This window comes from Perca fluviatilis, chromosome 22, assembly GCF_010015445.1.
Source record: "Perca fluviatilis chromosome 22, GENO_Pfluv_1.0, whole genome shotgun sequence".
NCBI lineage: Eukaryota > Metazoa > Chordata > Actinopteri > Perciformes > Percidae > Perca > Perca fluviatilis.
In genome coordinates, this window is record NC_053133.1 from 22,553,364 (window position 1) to 22,573,549 (window position 20,186).

The 20,186-nt window shown below is 39.6% G+C and overlaps 1 protein-coding gene across 5 annotated transcripts in view; it reads left to right on the top strand.

The window, feature by feature from the left end:
* The window catches only part of dpp6a (dipeptidyl-peptidase 6a), a 255,328-nt gene that overhangs the window by 127,105 nt on the left and 108,037 nt on the right, over window positions 1–20,186 (top strand). The window contains exon 1 of one of the 5 annotated variants that reach the window (XM_039789864.1): window positions 18,582–18,916. The exons of the other annotated variants lie outside the window; for them this stretch is intronic. Within the exon in view, the coding sequence (XP_039645798.1) occupies window positions 18,860–18,916 (57 nt within the window). The 5' untranslated portion in view covers window positions 18,582–18,859. Of the gene's footprint in view, window positions 1–18,581; window positions 18,917–20,186 lie in introns of those variants that run through there. 5 annotated transcript variants of the gene reach the window in all.

Genomic DNA, 20,186 nt, shown 5'->3' on the forward strand with positions numbered 1-20,186 from the left:
ATTTTAACCCTGTTTTAGCCAGCTAACATTACTAGCTGAAGGTAGGCTAACGTTTCCGGTTGTATGTTAACTAGCATCACGCCCTAGGCTGTTTAAAAATAACAAAAATAACTCAGCCAGTTGTAATCTTTACACATTTTAATCGATTTTTAACCGATTCACGATGCATCATTACATCGGTCAGGGTACAATGGAGCCTGTTGTTTTGTTTTTTCATTTTTGGTTTAAAACCAAAAACGGATTATAATTTAGTACCTTGACCTACATCCCTAGTTATTTATCTTCTTTTTCATTGGTAAGAACAAGAATGTGTACTCTGTATTTACCTAATCAGCAGCAAACACTTAAATCCGAAAAGATACAATGATTAAGAGTATTTGCCACAGATGCAGCATTTTCTTTAGTTTTCCCTCTGGTTCTCATTAGACCTGGTTCCTGTTGCACAAAGTGGTGTTTTTCAGCTGCATTCCAAAAGTGAGAAGAGAATATTTGGCCCTCACTTTTACCTTTTGGGAGGTTGCAATGCTTGTCCTTTGTGAGTTAGCTGCCTGGATTTACCCTGCAGAGATCTGAAGAGCAGTTTAGCATAGTCCTCATAAATCCACCGGGATATAAAATTACAACACAAAGAAAGCGGAAGGTAACGGACATCCGGCCGAAAAGAGTGACATCCGATGGAATTTCTGGCGGCACCGGAGCAATTCCAGGAGACATAATTGATATAGACTAACATTGGCCTAGAAGGATAGAGAAAAACAAAAACATTGCTTTATCTGTCCCAATTATATTTGTATGGGCCTTATGTGGGACCATAAACTACCTTTTATCCTGAATGAAAAGTCTGCCCATGAATTCACTGCATTTCTCATTACTGTGTAAGATCCTGATAATAACAGCACATTCGCTACAGTAAGCTGTCTTTCTGTTCATTGTCATTCTTTCTTCTGCCTCCTAATGTCACACTTTGTTCCCGTCCTTAACAGACTCACCCTTTGCTCTGCAGAGCCCTGCCTAATATTTGTCGCAGAATGCATTTGCTCACGAATCCGATTCAAGTACATTAGTCCTGCCAATCGGAAATCCTTCTACAGCTCGTGTCCCTTGCTGGGGAACAGTGGAAGGTCAAGTCAGATACCCCAGGCAATCGAGCAGCTGGCCTGTTGCTTGATAGGAGGACGAATACTGCCAAAAAGAAAGAGAGAGCGAGGCAGAGAATTTGCTCCTGGCAGTCAGAGTTCCTCTCTCCTTTACCTCCTCCCTTATGTTCACTCCTGCTGCAAACAAAGCAGGTCATTGTGTTCAATTATATTGGACAACTATACAGCAATTAATCATCAGAGCAAACGTGACTTCACACAGATCTTATCCAGCAGGCTGTAGCACCAAATGTCTGTTAAGTCGTATGTTTGGGTGTAAAGGTCCATTAGATGTTATGCTGTAACATAACCGTGTCTTTGAAAAATAATACAGATAATATCAGCTCATTTTCATCCTCTCAGAGAAGCCATTCCTTTTTTCTCAGGAAAGACAACTTTCATAGAAAATTATCTGCTATTCTAGATGTTATCATCACATAACATTAACTATTGTCACGTAAATTGTTTTTTGGCAACATGAGGGTTGTGTAACAAATAACATTTACAAAAATGCTTTAAACTTAAATGTACATTTTAAGAGGGACTTATAGTTGTGCATAGATTGCTGCAGGGATGACGTATTTTTTCAGGCCAGCCCAAAGGTTAGCATCCCACTGGTTCCTGTGGGATTTTTCCTTTGGATTATTGCAGAAAATAGGCTCTGTGGCAAACAGTGGTTTTGTGATACTTAAACATTTTTGTTCAGCAATATAATCTCCACAAATGTACACGTATTTTATGATTTTTGAAGTGTAAATGCAATCTAAAAAAAATGAAAAGCTAACGTTGTGCTATACAGCGAACTACACCACAGTCGCATGACTTCCTCACCGCCACAAGCTTCCAACCGATTTTGCGCATGAGGTGTGATGCCGTTTGTAGTCTCATTTAGCCACTTGTTAGCAACCGCCTTAATTCAGACACTTGAGTGGGGTTTTTACTGAATTGAATGTCTTTTAAGCTTGTGTTAACCACAGAACTTATGTTAGACATCTAACCAAAAGCCTATTGACTTTGAGGTCGAGGCAACCAAAAGTGCTAAAATGCTAACCCATTTCAGAATCAATTTACACTACATACAGTACAACGAGATTAGAAGTGCTACTCTATGGTGCAAACATAAAAACACACATTAAATGTAAAGATATTTTACTTGAATATGACTGTGTAGATGGTAAAATGATTAAAAATAGAGTAAATAGTAATAATAATTTAGTGGAATAAAATAATTTACTCCTATTATTAGTTGAGTGCAGGTGCACTGAGTGGATGAAAGTGCTTATTGTTCTTTCTTTCAGGGTTTTAGGTCTCATTCCTGCAGCACTTTATAGCTACGGAGTACTGTACCGTATGACGTAGGCTATGCTACACGTTGGAACGCTTTGTGTTTTCTCCTTCTAGTATCTTAAGTTTGTGGAGGTTGTTGGTAGTGAAACAACATCAGTTATCTGCACCTTTACACTAACCCACATCTAGCAAAGCCATCTCTAATGTACAGTAAGCTTTCTGCTCACAGCCATCTTTATCACAGTGAAAGAACATAATCAAAGCACAGCAGTATATGAACTTCCTTCATTTAGCACTTTTTCTATAACGGTTACAATAATCTTACCAATAAGCCAGAACAACACAACAGATACAACGGAGTCAAAACACACAGATACTGTATGTATAAATCACTTCAAACTTATTTTAAAAAGGTGGGATTATTAAATAGAGTTTAGAAAAAGAAGCAGTTTGCCGCACTTATCCTCTCCGTCGGGACTCGTGGAATGGTGCATGCCCGCCATTACTTTATATCAATAAAGGATGAAAGTATAAAAGGAGTAAAGTATTTATTTAAACAAAATGCGTCAAGTATAAACTCAGCTTTACGGATATGCAGGCTGACTTTGAACCTAATCTTTGATGGTCCATGGGATTTAACACAAACATAACTACCCTTAATATCTATTGTAAAATTAATTTGTGCCTTTCTCTCTTTACCATGAAGGCCACAGATATATAGTAAAGCTGCAAATAAAAAACAATATAATGATATGTTAGAAACTCATGGGAAACCATTTTGTGCTTTTGAGTTTGAGAATACCTCCTGAAACGGCATGTCTGGTTCATCTTATGTACAACAAATTCTCCATATGCGGCCGTATTGGTATGTATAAGAACAGCCCACTGCATCTCCATTTTTACAGTATTTCTGTCTTTCAGTATTTCTGGTGCATTGGTCTTTACTGGTATTCAGTTCATGGTGAATATGTTGGGGCTTTTTAGTTTTCAGTGCTCAACATCTACAGTACAGAGTGCTCTGTAGAAAATTCATAATAAACTCTGTTTAGGCAAAAAAAAAAAATCCTTGTAATTGAAATCCACATAATTACTGGAATGCAGGGGGCTTTGACATTGAATTTGGAAAAGCTCGATAAAAGGGATGATTTTGATAACGAATCAAAGCTGTCAAGGCTATGTGGTTTGTCTTTGTCAGAATCCGCCCTCGTTACCCAGTTGCTTATCTCCAGTCTTAAGAGACGAGAAGTTTTAATGAGTTATTTTATTGCCTGCTTAGAGGAAGTATCCCCACTGCTTACAATCTCACCTTTTAATATTTCAAATCATCTTCAACTCCTCTTCATACAAAAGAATACTCCATGGGTATATGCTGCATATCGGGAATACTTTTACTTCTGTAATTACCCCTTAAATCAGCCTGCGATCAAGGCTGATTTGTTTTATCTTCAAAGCCCCAGACAAAGTCATTGACTTTTAAATGTAAAGGTACAGATCTGTTTTGACTCTGGCCTTAGGGATGCAGACAGAAACCTGGCTGCCAGCTTTACTTTGAGATCCTCCCTTCCTTCCCGATGCTGAGATGCCTCTGCTGTATTATTTGGAAGTAAAATAACAAGACACATGCAATTCATCACGGTGAGGGTGGCTTTAGTTACTTGTGCTACTCGGAGGGATGTGTCAAGTAGAATATGGGTACCAGCGCCTATAAAAGAAGATCCCATTACAGTGCTTCGCTCCCTGGGCATCACCAAATCCCCCTTATCTTCAAGATCCATTGTAGCAAACTTTGTATTTGTCTCTCTACAGTGCTGGCAAACACTATACGGTACATACGTCAAACACCACTTCAGTTTGGCGCATGTCCGTAAAGTCTCTGTATTCAAATTTCCCATGTGGCACCAGTGTCCTACCTGTCAGAATGTTTGCCACGTAACCCACTATTCTTCTAGCGAGCGCCCCCGCCGAGCTCCACTTCTATCTCAGCGCCACCATGCACCGCTGGCCCTATTAGAAAGCCAAGGGCATGGCTAACACAGCATAGAGGCTCGGGCAGTGACAAATTCACAACAAAGCTTTTCTGTGAGGAATGAAACTAACCTGGAGGTTGAAGGAATGAGAGGCGAGTGGGAGACAGAGAGAGAGAGAGAGAGAGAGAGAGAGAGAGAGAGAGAGAAAAAAAAAAAAAAAAAAAAAAAAAAAAAAAAAAAAAAAAAAAAAAAAAAAAGAAAAAAAAAAAAGCTGGTGTGATGATAGGACATGTGGCCTACTGTGACAAATGCTCTCCCGACTGGTGATGTATCACGGTGTAGAGACTGAGAGAGCAACATCCGCAGCAGCTCCAGCTTCAACCACTGCAGTTGTGGATAATACAGATGACTTCTTGTAGAAAAGAAAGTATGATTTATTTATTTTTTTATGGATTAATTAATTAACTAATTATTTGAGCCACAACTTCACACACTGTACTTTAAGACCATAAGGAGGAAGAAAATGAATGCAGTTTAAGATCAGCCACTCTTAACTATTGAGCCCATGAGTCATTTAGGAGAAACTGGGTATTATCTGCAGCTGTGGAATAAAAGAGATGCTTAAACCATTTGGAGTCACAGTTCCATTTCTCATTCAGGCAGAGAAAGAAAAACTGCTGAACTGCACAGTTTGGTAGCTTACTGTTTATTGAATAAGCTTTAATGGAGCATGCTGCCATAATGCTGGACCAGTGGCATATAATTAGGAGGCAGGTTGTGTTATTTTTCTTTGTTCTCTGAACTCCATTATGTTACGTTAAAGGGCTAGACACGTTTTTTTCTTTCTACATAGATTCAGAACAATCAAGTGGATTGTGGTGTGAGCAAAATGTGTCGCTTAGACCAGTGATTCTCAACTGGTGGGTCGCGAACCAAAAGTGGGTAGCGGACCCGTTGTGGGTGGATCGTGGACAGCTGGTCAATAGATAAATAAATAATATTGAATGGCGATCTGATTTTTAGCTTGTCTTTTATTTTGAAAAATAATAATTTGATGGACATGCGTCAGAGTCCTTTAGCAGTCCAACGCCGTAGCCAGGGTAGACATCATTTGCTTAACGTTCACTTTAAGTCTGTGTTGATCTTCGAAAGGAAAGATGGTGAAGCGCAAATATGACCCAGAGTTTTTAAAATGTGGATTTTCGTACATTGAGGATAAAAAGGGACAGAAACCCCAGTGTGTGATATTGATTGCTTATGAAGTACTTGCACATGAAAGCATGAAACTGTAAATGTAAATATGTGTGTATGTAAAAAACATGTTGTGTGTTCGAAGGCTATTTTTTTTTTTATTAATTTGCTTGGTTTGAATTCTATAAAAGTGCGACTTAATGGCCATGGGAAAATGTGGGTCACAGGGTGAGACAATTTCAGAACCCCTGGCTTAGTCCAGCGGTTCCCAAATGGTTTCTGTAAGCGTTTTGACCCTTAAAATGAAGTCACTGGTTGCAAACATCTGTGTTTCAGTTTGATTTGAACAATTCTTAGAGGTACAACAATCCAAATATTAAAGGGGAAAAAAGATTAAAAGAAAGTGTAAAGAAATCAACACACTTTGGTTGGACACATCTGCTTTAAGCCCGTTGACACACTAACCCGACGGCTGACCGTTGGCATAAAAGGCAATCGGACTGATCAGTCGGCTCCCCGAGGTCCAAAAAGTGCCTTGGAACACACCGAAGCGACGCAGTCTTGAGTGTACAGTGCCTTGCAAAAGTATTCGGCCCCCTTGAACGTTTCGACCTTTTGCCACATTTCAGGCCTCAAACATAAAGATATAAAACTGTAATTTTTTGTGAAGAATCAACAACAAGTGGGTCCCAATTATGAAGTGGAACGAAATTCATTGGCTATTTCAAACTTTTTTAACAAATAAAAACTGAAAAAGTGGGCGTGCAAAATTATTCAGCCCCCTTACTTTCAGTGCAGCAAACTCTCTCCAGAAGTTCAGTGAGGATCTCTGAATGATCCAATGTTGACCTAAATGACTAATGATGATAAATAGAATCCAGCTGTGTGTAATCAAGTCTCCGTTATAAATGCACCTGCTCTGTGATAGTCTCAGAGGTCCGTGTAAAGCGCAGAGAGCATCATGAAGAACAAGGAACACACCAGGCAGGTCCGAGATACTGTTGTGGAGAAGTTTAAAGCCGGATTTGGATACAAAAAGATTTCCCAAGCTTTAAACATCCCAAGGAGCACTGTGCAAGCGATAATATTGAAATGGAAGGAGTATCAGACCACTACAAATCTACGAAGCCCGGCCGTCCCTCTAAACTTTCAGCTCATACAATGAGAAGACTGATCAGAGATGCAGCCAAGAGGCCCATGATCACTCTGGATGAACTGCAGAGATCTACAGCTGAGGCGGGAGACTCTGTCCATAGGACAACAATCAGTCGTATACTGCACAAATCTGGCCTTTATGGAAGAGTGGCAAGAAGAAAGCCATTTCTTAAAGATATCCATAAAAGTGTCGTTCAAAGTTTGCCAAAAGCCACCTGGGAGACACACCAAACATGTGGAAGAAGGTGCTGTGGTCAGATGAAACCAAAATCGAACTTTTTGGCAACAATGCAAAACGTTATGTTTGGCGTAAAAGCAACACAGCTCATCACCCTTAACACACCATCCCCACTGTCAAACATGGTGGTGGCAGCATCATGGTTTGGGCCTGCTTTTCTTCAGCAGGGACAGGGAAGATGGTTAAAATTGATGGGAAGATGGATGGAGCCAAATACAGGACCATTCTGGAAGAAAACCTGATGGAGTCTGCAAAAGACCTGAGACTGGGACGGAGATTTGTCTTCCAACAAGACAATGATCCAAAACATAAAGCAAAATCTACAATGGAATGGTTCACAAATAAACATATCCAGGTGTTAGAATGGCCAAGTCAAAGTCCAGACCTGAATCCAATCGGAATCTGTGGAAAGAACTGAAAAATGCTGTTCACAAACACTCTCCATCCAACCTCACTGAGCTCGAGCTGTTTTGCAAGGAGGAATGGGCAAAAATGTCAGTCCTCGATGTGCAAAACTGATAGAGACATACCCCGCGAATTTACAGCTGTAATCGCAGCAAAAGGTGGTGCTACAAAGTATTAACTTAAGGGGGCTGAATAATTTTGCACGCCCAATATTTCAGTTTTTTATTTGTTTAAAAGGTTTGAAATATCCAATAAATTTCGTTCCACTTCATGATTGTGTCCCACTTGTTGTTGATTCTTCACAAAAAATTACAGTTTTATATCTTTATGTTTGAGGCCTGAAATGTGGCAAAAGGTCGAAAAGTTCAAGGGGGCCGAATACTTTCGCAAGGCACTGTATGTTCTGCGTGTGCGCGAGACGTAATAGAAAAAATTAAAACCGGAAATGACAACGCGTCACAGTAATGGCGGCTTGTTCGAAATCCAATCTCGTATTTTACGAAAATAGTTCCCTGAAACGTGTTTCTGAAAACATTTTAAGGAAGAAATTGGCCACAGAGTTGCTGACTCTGTCTTCATTTCAGATTGACAAAGGTCAGTTTAAAAGATTTTCGTCAGATTTTGAGAGGCGTTTGTCACTCATCCTGCTCGTTATTTCCGGGAGTCCGACTGCCCGCCCTCCGACCAAGCACGTCAGGTCGGCCAAAATGAAGGCCGACAGCTCCTCCGAGGGACGACGGCACAGAACACACCGAACAGACTCGACCTCGCCAGACTGTCCGACGGCCGATCATCGGGTTGGTGTGTCAGGGCCATTAGACAGTGAATGTTAGACCCTAGTGGTGAGTTTTGGTTTGGTTGATTGACGGTGCCCGTTTCCCACACCACTGTCAGAAATACCTCCATTTGAGATGAACCCTTGTGTTGTCTTCACATCGACCATAAACTTGTCTTTCCGGGTCAAAATTAAACACACTTTTTTATGGCGCTCTTTTAAAACGTTTGGCGCTTTTTTAGATACTTTTTCTTTTTATCCATGGTCAATAAACCTAATTTATATGACATATTACCTAATGTTTGAGTTAAAAAAAGCAAAAATTATGAATTATTTTGACAATAGTTAAGATCAGAGGGTACAGTATATGTCAAATTTGAGTCAGGATACTGTTTTAAAACCATTTAAAAAATGTTTTCCAAATGCTATAAAATTGAATAAAACACCCAAAATTAAATGAAAGTAATCATTAATTTGATCTGCAAATAATGTTGAACAATCTACATCCATGCATCCATGTTATTTTGGGCAATAGGGTAAAAGAAACCCTTTATATTTCTGATATAAAAAACTTTGAAAATGGGTTAAATTTGACCCGAGGACAACGCAAGGGTTAAAAGATGATGCCATTTGCCTATTCTTGCATGATTAATATGTTAACTTTTCATACTTACTTAGTACATTTTACTTATTTCTGTGTAAAAATACTTCTACCACCACTGGTAGGTTGTGAAGTTTGTATAGTCGTCTGCTGCTTTTTTAATCTTTTTCACTTTAATAGATACCTTCACCAAGACCAGCATCCATTATTTGCATACTGTATATTGCTAATTCAGCCATCTGTACAAAAATTATAAAATGTTTCAATTTAGTATTAAATGGTTCAGGCACCAACCGTGTTGAACCCTGTTGTTTTAGTGCTGTTTTTCTTTTATAAAATGGCTACAGCATCATGCATTTTATTTTTAATTTAATTTAATTAAGTCCCAAAAAATTATATAAAATATAAATGTGAGTAAGTAAAATATTTATAACAAGAATGGGACCTCATGTTACCTGCACTGTTAGAAAAGTACTTAGAAATACGGGCTAATATATTGTGTTAATATGAAGAAATTTTTTGTAATGATTTTTCACAGGTGTTTTTCCGTATATTTAGATTTTTGGATTCCCAGAAATGTCCTTTAAGGGTACAGATGATATACTGTAAATCTACAGAATTCTCAGTTTTTTGGATTAACAGAGATGTCCATAAATTTAGGAAAAGGTACTGGTAATTTTCTGCCCTTACATTATCGTTTCTCTACAGATTTTTTTCGTACATTGTGGAATTTAAAAATGACCTGAACATAAGCACTCTCTGGTACTTCATAGTGTGGAATGAGATGAAAAAGGATTGTTGAGAAATGTGTTGGTGCAGACTAAACATTGGACCCATTATATTTGCTCGAAAGTTATTATTATTACTATTGTGTTAAATAATTGGCTCAGATAATCAGGGATTTCCAGTATAGATTACATCAGAATAAAAGCTTTCTGTAAGTTATACTCTGATGTATAATGTCTACATTATAGCCCCTAATGCTGCTGTATATTTGCTGCTGGCCTCTGATGTGTCAGTATCAATATATCAGCGCTGTCAGGCAAAAACCTTGTATGTCCAAAACTGTTGCTTTTTAGGAAATAAAAGAAAGGGATAGTTTGAAAACATTGAATTGAGCTATTCACCTTCGACATAGTCAGATGAAATAGTTCTGTCCCTCTTTAAATATTTCTAAAACCCACAGACAGACTCAATGTTGACCAAAAGCATTGATTTCTGAAAAGAAAATGGAAATGAAAATAAAATATGGAGATAATGTTTCTACCCGATTGGATGATGGAGAGAGAGACGATAGAGTTTGAACATTGTTGCCCATAAAATTAAAAGCTGGTAATTTGAAGTAAACCAGCATTAGTAAAGTATCATTAAAGTAAGGTGAAAAACACATAGTTTACTTTAATAGCTGGTAAAACTGTCACACTGTAGACTACAGAATAGTTCTTCAACACAGCAATTATAAGAATAATGATGTGTTATTATTAACAGCTGTCATACAGGAATGAATCATTTCTAGCCATATCAGTGTATAATAATAATAATAATGATAGGACCCTGATGACATGTGATGCCTATTCAAGATAAATTCCACGTGGCTTCTACACTCACCATGTTCTTCAAAATGGGAAAAGAGCCCATTGTGCTGGTATTTTTCTCTCCATGTCCCCTCTCCTCTGTGAAAGGAGTTCTGGATGGTGGGGTGAAATGCACCGTTGGAGCTGTCCGTTAAGTGGTGCTGAAATCTATTTCAGCACGGTGAAGCTTTTGATGGTGTCGGGATCAGTATCGGAAGCTGTCCTTTTACCTTGGTGCTGACATGTGTTACAGTTTGCTGGCCTTTGAGCGGGGCACTAAATGTGTTAGCAGGTACTGTTTGGAGTTGTGCTATTATTCTGGGTGTAGCAAGACGGGTTAGTCCTTGAAGGTGTGATACAGTGCCGAATCAGCCACTTTTTATCTTGTCATGGTGCATGTCAGATAGTGTTACTTGTCACGGTTACTTTGATTGCTTTGCTTTTCTTTTTTTTATTATTTAATTTTTTGGGGATTGGATATGTGCTGCTGAAATGTTTTGATTTTATTTTCTTAAAAGGCTTGAAGATAATTTCCAAAAGCTATTTACATTCTGCTCAGTTTCTGAAGCATATTATGCAAAACACAAAGCCATCCTGAACAAACCCCATTTAATGCATGAAGCAACTGCTGTTTTTTTTAAAAAAACAAGATGATGTCCTTGCGATACCTGTTGAGAATATGTCATTAATATGCATTAAATCAGGGAAGAAAATAGGGTTGTGAAACTTAAACAACGAAATCAAAATGTGCACAGAATTCACACTTCAGGCTTTTCACTGTACGCACTTTGGCTGCATATAAGCACTTTTTCACAGCAGTAACTTTAGGATATGGACTGTATATACAAAAAAATACCACAAATGCATCTAATAATGTGATGTTTTTAAAACCTTGTCAATAGGTTACTATTGGAAGACTTGGTTGGAAGCCTTTTTTTAAGGCTCAGTCTTACTCTTCAGCCAGAGGGGCACTTTCTCTGTACACAGAGAGTATGCTAATAAAGATGAAGACCCATTCAACACCTCAGACGGTTGTGGAATCTGGCTCTGTTGACATTTCACGGCTGAGTGGTGTGAAGGCTGGTGACTCACACCTGGCATAAAGTGCTGTATGCTGGCAAGACCTGAGACTGCATCCTGATGCATCCCCTCTCTTTCAGGAGGATGGGTCCGATCTGTGTTTATGTAAGGACCTCACATAGAGGATGCACAGGGGGAGTGAGCAGAAGGAGCGATGGAAAAGCAATTACTTTTTTTTTCTCCAATATCTCGATGCTTGCCATCATGTGTCAGACAACTAAGTAAGAGCTGAAATATTGAGGCACACAGTCCTACGCCGCACCACCTGATAGAAAGTAGAGTCTCAGTGTGAATCCCAGACCTTTGGTCTTGCTCTGTGTCAACGCCAGAGTAATCACTTATCCATCCTCCACCCCTCTCTGGAGCAATATTGGTCTTATTGTGTGAGCAAGCTTGTTCAATCATATAGTATACAAGATTTGTTGCTATCAAAATTTACGTACCAAAAAATAACTCCGCATCCCAAAGGAAAATGGATACCTTCTTAAAGTATTTAATAAAACTAAGTCATGGGGTGTCACAGCGCTGAACAACTTTTGTTTTTGAAACATCCCATTACACTTGTTTCCCTGGCTATTCCACACACTAGGGGCTTGCTGCATTGAAGGGTTTGATGTAGGAATTAATGTAACACTGACAGATGGCTTTGGCCATGCGCAATGACAGAATATGTTCTGGGAGACTGGAGCTAGCTATAAATCGGAAAATACATTTTTCTATATTCCATTTTCTCCACAAATGGGTGTGTTGGTACACATTTTATGGATGTGGATGTGTGCATGCTTAAACTTAAAACCAAAATGGGGGCTGCATTTAATGGAAGTGTGTGCAGACAATGAAAACAACAAAATGTATTTGGTTTGTTTAAATAATCATAATCATAAATAATCATATATGCCAAAGTTATGTTATTTGACCTTTTTAAGTCTTATTTTTTTTCCAGACCATACTGCAGTGTTCCACGCTGCATGGCTGCAATTTCAAACTTCCTAGAGTTGAAACAAGGGACTTCATCAAAAACACACCAGATTTCCATGTAATGTGCATGATCCTTCTCACACCCAGTGGTGTTAACAGGGATTTAACGCTTTAGTTCTCCAAGTATCTCAATTAAAAAGCTGTACAGCCAGAGCACTTGAGGAAACAACTGTTTGCTTTATGCAAACCAAAAGCCTTGGACAGACTTTGCTTTGGTTTGTGCTTCTCAAATTAAATTGAGGAAGGAAAACAGAAATTTAATTCAATCTGTGCAACATTGATTTAGTGGCTCTCAGACTAGCAGCCCTTTGCTTTTCACCTCTTCGACTCAATTTAAATGGTCAGAGTGTCACTTTTCACAGCTTCCACTTGATTGACTTTTGGATTCCTATCCATTGTCTCTATCTTCTCAGCCTATCAAGGCTTTTTTGCACATGTAAATAAGTATCAGAGACCCTTCTGAGTCACATAGTCCACCTCTTGGCTTCATTGAAGCAATCTAAATATAAAAGGCAATTGCAAAATTTGAGTGTTCATTGAAGATGCCTCTTTACCAAAAGCAAATATTAGTATCTACACAATCCTCACCCAGTAGCCATAATTTTGTTTGCAGGGAGAACTAAAATCACTGCCAAAAATAATCCATCAGTGTATTGTGTTTTCAGATTACGGCATGTATTGATTAATTTCAAGTTTGAATTGGGCAAAAGCTCTCACAGGAAGTTCATTACGTCGGCTGCTACAGTAGCTTGGCATTCAAAGTGAAACGATGACTGGACTCTGTTTAGGCAGGTTGACTCAATCAGTCAGTTCATTTCTGACTTTCCAGGAATGTGTATTTAAACACATTCCCCCCAGGAGCATTCATCACTGCCGTGGTTGGTTTGTACACTCACTCTGTAACACAGCCACAATAAGGTGGTTATTGTGTTCCCGGTGGCCGCGGTCCGATCACATACAGTAGCATCTGTCATCAGCCAATAGGGTTTTGGCCCAGAGTGGCCGTTGTTAGTTTGGTGCTGATTGATTGGCTGTTGAGAAGTCGTTTCAGTTTCATACATCATGGTTTTGATGGTAAACACAGACTGAGTTATTGGAGAAGGCTGCTAATGTAGTTTTGAGCCACAAGTGGATGGTGCTGTGAACACTCGGGGGGCTTTCATTCTTTTTTAATACGTCAAAAATGACAACATAGCCTTTAGGTTTCATGGCTTTATTTGGCAAGAATCAAAATACAAAAATGTCTTCAATTGAAAAATGTGCATTTTTAACATAACCATAACAATCAAGAGAAGCCAATTTCTTTGAGAACAATATCCACAACTGAACCATTCTTTTTTTTTTTTATCATGGCAGATTTACTGTCCTCATGAACCATATGTTCCAAAAGCTACGAAAAGATAATCGTATGATTTCCAGTTGTTGTTTTTTTTGCTGGGTGCACCACATTGACTGCTGCTGTATAACAACCGGCTGGCTGTGTAGGGAGGTGGTGAGGGTGATGGGTGGGCGTTAACACACAGGAGTTTCAAGCCAGGGAGTGGAGTTCGCTTCCCAGGGAAAACAAAAAAATGTCACCGAGGAAATGCGTGTTCCTTAGCAGTGTTTTAATACAAACCACAAACTTTTCCCTAAACTTAACAAGTCGTCTCTGTACCTAAATTTAACTTTCGTCGCCGGGTAACACTTTACAATAAGGTACACAAAAAAATAGATAGTTAATGATTAGTTACTGTTTTTGAAAGGGTAGTTACCCTTTTTCAGAAGGGTAACGAATGGTTAGTTACCCTTTTTCAAAAGGGTAGTTACCCTTTTTCAGAAGGGTAACAAATGGTTAGTTACCCTTTTTCAGAAGGGTAGTTACCCTTTTTCAGAAGGGTAACGAATGGTTAGTTACCCTTTTTGAAAAGGGTAGTTACCCTTTTTCAGAAGGGTAGTTACCCTTTTTGAAAAGGGTAGTTACCCTTTTTCAGAAGGGTACTTACCCTTTTTGAAAAGGGTAGTTACCCTTTTTCAGAAGGGTAACGAATGGTTAGTTACCCTTTTTCAGAAGGGTAGTTACCCTTTTTGAAAAGGGTAGTTACCCTTTTTCAGAAGGGTAACGAATGGTTAGTTACCCTTTTTGAAAAGGGTAGTTACCCTTTTTCAGAAGGGTAGTTACCCTTTTTCAGAAGGGTAAGGAATGGTTAGTTACCCTTTTCAAAAAGGGTAATTACCCTTCTGAAAAAGGGTAACTACCCTTTTCAAAAAGGGTAACTAACCTTCTCAAAAAGGGTAACTACCCTTTTGAAAAAGGGTAACTACCCTTTCAAAAAGGGTAACTACCCTTCTGAAAAAGGGTAACTAACCATTCATTACCCTTCTGAAAAAGGGTAACTACCCTTCTGAAAAAGGGTACCTACCCTTTTGAAAAAGGGTAACTACCCTTCTGAAAAAGGGTAACTAACCATTCATTACCCTTCTGAAAAAGGGTAACTACCCTTCTGAAAAAGGGTAACTACCCTTTTGAAAAAGGGTAACTACCCTTCTGAAAAAGGGTAACTACCCTTTTGAAAAAGGGTAACTAACCATCCGTTAACCTTCTGAAAAAGGGTAACTACCCTTTCAAAAACAGTAACTAATAAATAATTTGTGTACCTTATTGTAGGTAAGTATAAGTAGGTAAGTGTTACCCATCGCCGCATAACCCTCACTTTTTCTTGCCTACACTTAGCTGTAATCTCCGCTGAAATGCCTGGCAGCTCGCAGTGCTCTGTACCCAAAACAGTCACCTATTCTCGGGCAACTGAACCACCAACTACCGCTAACCTGATGGAGCACCACGACCTGCAGCTCGTGGTGCTTTGTACCCGGCACACAGTCACCTATTCTCGGGCAACTGAACCACCAACTACCGCTGACCTGACAGAGCACCATGCTGAGCACTATAGCCGGTGTCGCGGAGCTCTGTAGCAGCTAAACACATCTACCAACTGCCGCTGATACAACGAGCTGTGACGGAGCAACGGAGCCGGCGTCACAAAGCTCTGTAACGGCTTAAACAGCTAGCAACTGCCACTCTGTAGCACAGAGCACTGTAGGCGGTCTCCTAGTTTTCGTATTATAGCATACATTTAGTGTGCATAACTTTTCGTATGATATCATACAAACCCGTTCATGACAATGCGTTGGAAATACAAGACACTTTTCAAATGGTTTTTAGTGGTGTGGCTCAGCAAATGTTGGTCTGTCTTTCAGTTGCTCAATGGTGTTTTAATACCCCACCGTCGACTTCAAGACAGCACTGTGACTGTCGACTTCAAGGCACCTAGCCCTAACCCTTGCCTAACCCTAGTGCCTTCCATTAAGTGCTGCCTGGAAGACGACGTTAGGGGCTTAAAAAACCAAACACCCTTTCAGTTGGTCGGTCAGTTTACAAAGCTTTTTTTCAGTTTGTGTATTCCTCAGGATGAATTGTAGGAACTTTGGTGATCCCTTAACTTCACTAAGGTCAATTTGATTTCATTTTGTCCAATACTTGTGTCTAGTGCTATTTAGCAAACATTAGCATCGTAACACCTTAAAGGTCCCATGGCATGAAAATTTCACTTTATGAGTTTTTTTTAACATTAACATTAATATGCGTTCCCCCAGCCTGCCTATGGTCTCCCAGTGGCTAAAAATGGTGATAGGTGTAAACCGAGCCCTGGGTATCCTGCTCTGCCTTTGAGAAAATAAAAGCTCAGATGGGCCGATCTGGAATCTTGCTTCTTATGACCTCATAAGGAGCAAAGTTACCTCCCCTTTCTCTGCTTTGCCCGCCCAGAGAATTTGGCCCACTCATGAGAGAGAGACAGCATGGCTTTCAAACGAACAAAGTGGCAGTTGGTCAAGGCCACACCCCCAACCTCCACCTTGCCCCCCCTCTCTCCTCCTCAATAGCTACAGACACAGAAATGTCACATACTAAGGAAAGCTCATTGTGGGACTGGCTCTAGTGGCTGTAATTCTGCACCAAGGCTGAATTTCGGGAAAGAGCCTTCAGATACAGTATTAGGGGACCACTAAGACCTATATAAAAGCATCCAAAGAGCACCATGTCATGGGACCTTTAAAATATGACAAAGAGAAGAAGTAGAAAAGTCACTAACAAGGCTAAAACTCATGGGCCGTGAAAGTAAATTACAAAACAAAATAACACAATGATATCTCATTCAAGGGTGTCAGGCGGTGGATTTTGTCCTTTGAGGCTACCTTTTTGAAAGCCAAGCCTTTTCATGTGCTCGGCCGCTCACATGAAGCAACACTGCAGACATTCATTCGGGATTCCAGGGTAATTGGCTTCACCGAGCTGCCACCAGACTTTAATTAACAGTGTAGCACATTGGGTTGCACACCTACAATATAAATAGTCAAACTGGAGACTAAGGTATTAATTAACATTAAGCACATCTCAGAACGAATCAAAGGAAATCATTTCCTCGCAGAGTTTAATAGGGATTGTACAACAGTTTTTGTAGATGTAATTAATGGAACAAAACAAGTCTGGTTCTTATCGTGAAATATATATATATATATATATATATATATATATATATATATATAACATACATACATACATACACACACACACACACACACACACACACACACACACACACACACACACACACACACACACACACACACACACACACACACACACACACGGTACAGGCCAAAAGTTTGGACACACCTTCTCATTCAATGTGTTTCTTTATTTTCATGACTATTTACATTGTAGATTCTCACTGAAGGCATCAAAACTATGAATGAACACATATGGAATTATGTACTTAACAAAAAAGTGTGAAATAACTGAAAACGTGTCTTATATTTTAGATTCTTCAAAGTAACCACCCTTTGCTTTTTTGATAACTCTGCAAACCCTTGGTGTTCTCTCAACGAGCTTCATGAGGTAGTCACCTGAAATGGTTTTCACTTCACAGGTGTGCTTTGTCAGGGTTAATTAGTGGATTTTTTCCCCCTTATTAATAAAAAAGCAAAGGGTGGCTACTTGGAAGAATCTAAAATATAAGACATGTTTTGAGTTATTTCACACTTTTTTGTTAAGTACATAATTCCATAGGTGTTCATTCATAGTTTTGATGCCTTCAGTGAGAATCTACAATGTAAATAGTCATGAAAATAAAAGGAAACGCATTGAATGAGAAGGTGTGTCCAAACTTTTGGCCTGTACTGTATATATATATATATATATATAAACATGAGAGGTTCCTTTCACTGCTGCAGTAAACTGAATGTGTTAATTATATTTTAGTCTCAGAATTTAGTTGAAATCTCAGACTGACTGAACTTTATTAAAAGCTGTATTTGCCTAGTCCTAATAAGTTCTACTTTATTGCAACTACTTCATTCCTGGGATCATAATGTTTTTACAGCCACTTGTGTCTTAAACATTTTCACTGTTGACTATTATTTCTGCTGCTGCTGTTTGAGTGTAATATTTAATCCTTTTACATTACATTCAAACCACTTAGTGTGTCAGTGCCATTACTATCGCATCAGCGCAGTAGCACATTAGTGTTTTGTTTCTAATTACAGCAAGAAAGTTACATAACGCAGAAATTGTTATCTCCAGATGCAGCAGGAACACGGGCTTTAATTCTACTTGCCTAGTTTACCAGCAGCTTTACCACAACAGTGTCTCTGACAGACGAAGTGATGGGACCTGATTTAATGAGATGGGCCTTTATTTTGTGAATAGTGAATATGAATAAACTAATAGATATGTGACACCATATGATTGAAAGTAAGAGTGTTAGAATGTCCTTCTGGTTGCAAATGGAAATTTGATGAGCTTACATTCATGAATTCAGCATTCAAGTTTCAGTATTTAATTTTTTTTGGTGCAATTTTTAACTGATACCCACTCACTCTGCAACACGTAGCCCCACTTGGCTGACTGACACGTGTGTGTGTGTGTGTGTGTGTGTGTGTGTGTGTGGTTGTGTGTTGTGTGTGTGTGTGTGTGTGTGTGTGTGTGTTTGGGGGGGGGGTGCCCGTGCGTGCGTGCGTGCGTGTGGGTACACGCGCTTGTGGAATATTGAACAGCTCACCCATAGTCCCTCATCAAGCGTTTAAAGAGATGCGCAGCTTCTGTCTCTCTCTCTCTCTCTCTCTCTCTCTCTCTCTCTCTCTCTCTCTCTCTCTCTCTCTCTCTCTCTGCTGTCTCCTCCTCTTCTCTTTCGCTTCCACTAATAATCTTTTGCCTTTTCTCATCTTGAGCAGCGCGTCCTTCCTTCCACCACTTGATATTTTACACCTTGGCCGCTGCAAACGCAGCCTGTAGGCGCCGTGAATACATCATCTTCTTCTTCTTCTTCTTGTGCCTGCCGGTGATTCTCTACAGCACCTGTGTAGATTTCTGTATTTGAATTTTTTTTTTTCTCCTGCCGGGGAAACAACAGTTTCTCCCAGCTTTAGGGGAATCATGACCACGGCGAAGGAAGGCAATGCACCGGCGAAAACGGCTCACCAGCAAGAACAGGTACCGATGAGCTTTTCCTCTCTCTTGCCTTCGCATATTAAAAGCAACATCAACCTGTGTCGCCCTGCTTTAGTTGGCCAACACTAAATCATATTGGCAGGCAGCGCTGCAGTGACTTTTGTCTGACCGCTTGCAATGGTGTGTTGGAGGAAAACATAATGATTTGGTAGCCCCTACGCTCGTACTGTAGTAGACATTTGCACTAAGAGTCAATTTGAAGTGATAGCCGGTGCCGTGCTGATTTACAGCCTCGTGCTCGCCTGCGATCGTCATCGTTATTATGCGGTGATCATTATTCAGTGCCTTTACGCACGGGGGACAACACACAGTTTGTGTTTTCCATTCCCTCCAGTGCGCTTCACCTTGCAGTAAGACACGCAAATCAGCTCAATTAGCCCAACTTGGATCAGATGGTTCCTAATGTAAAAGGCCTGCAAATGTGCGACTTGTGTTTATGTTAACACTTTGAATCGCATTTAAATCACCATGTCATGCTCGTGCTTTTCCACCTATGTGATCAAACGCCTTTTAAAGCGTCTGACCTCTTCAGAAAAGCTCAACTGTCTCTCCAGTCTGAAGGCTGGAAACACTGTTGCGTTCAGTGTGGTGCAGGGTGGCTCTGCTCCGTTTTCTTTGCTCCCACCATCACTCAGTGATGATGGAGCATCTGTTGACCCGCCTCTACAGAGGTACACGCTTGCCTAAATAATGGAGGAAACAATGGATTTTATTTTTAAGAATCAATATTTCATGAGCCGGAAAAAAAAAAAAAGACCACTCATTTTCTGTTGTGCTCTGTTAAGTGTCAGGGTTGACAAATAATGCACCTCCTCCTGCAGCACAGAGCCAGTGAATGTGTACTAACACCTTTTTACAAGGGTTCCCACTATAGGAAATCTATGAAAGTTTGAAGAAAAATAAATGTAACTTTTCCAGTTGTTTCAGAAATGGCAGATTTCTTTTGAAGTTCTAACAATGTAGCACCTAATCAGCAATATACCCAAGCACTCTTTTTACAGCATTACCGCTGGGAAAATGCTCTGGCAGATGTTTGTTTTCATTGTGTCTAGATTCAATAATTTCATTACTGCCTGAAAAATAGGACTACACACATTACAAAAAGGACTATCTCGGTCACTATCATGTTTTACCTTCCTTAACTCATTTTGTGTGAATCCTGTATTTAAATGTCCAGGAAGCTGTTTAGGAATCATTTAGTAAACGTTCTGTGCTTTGAACCATGTCTATCAACACAAACTGTAACTTTAGA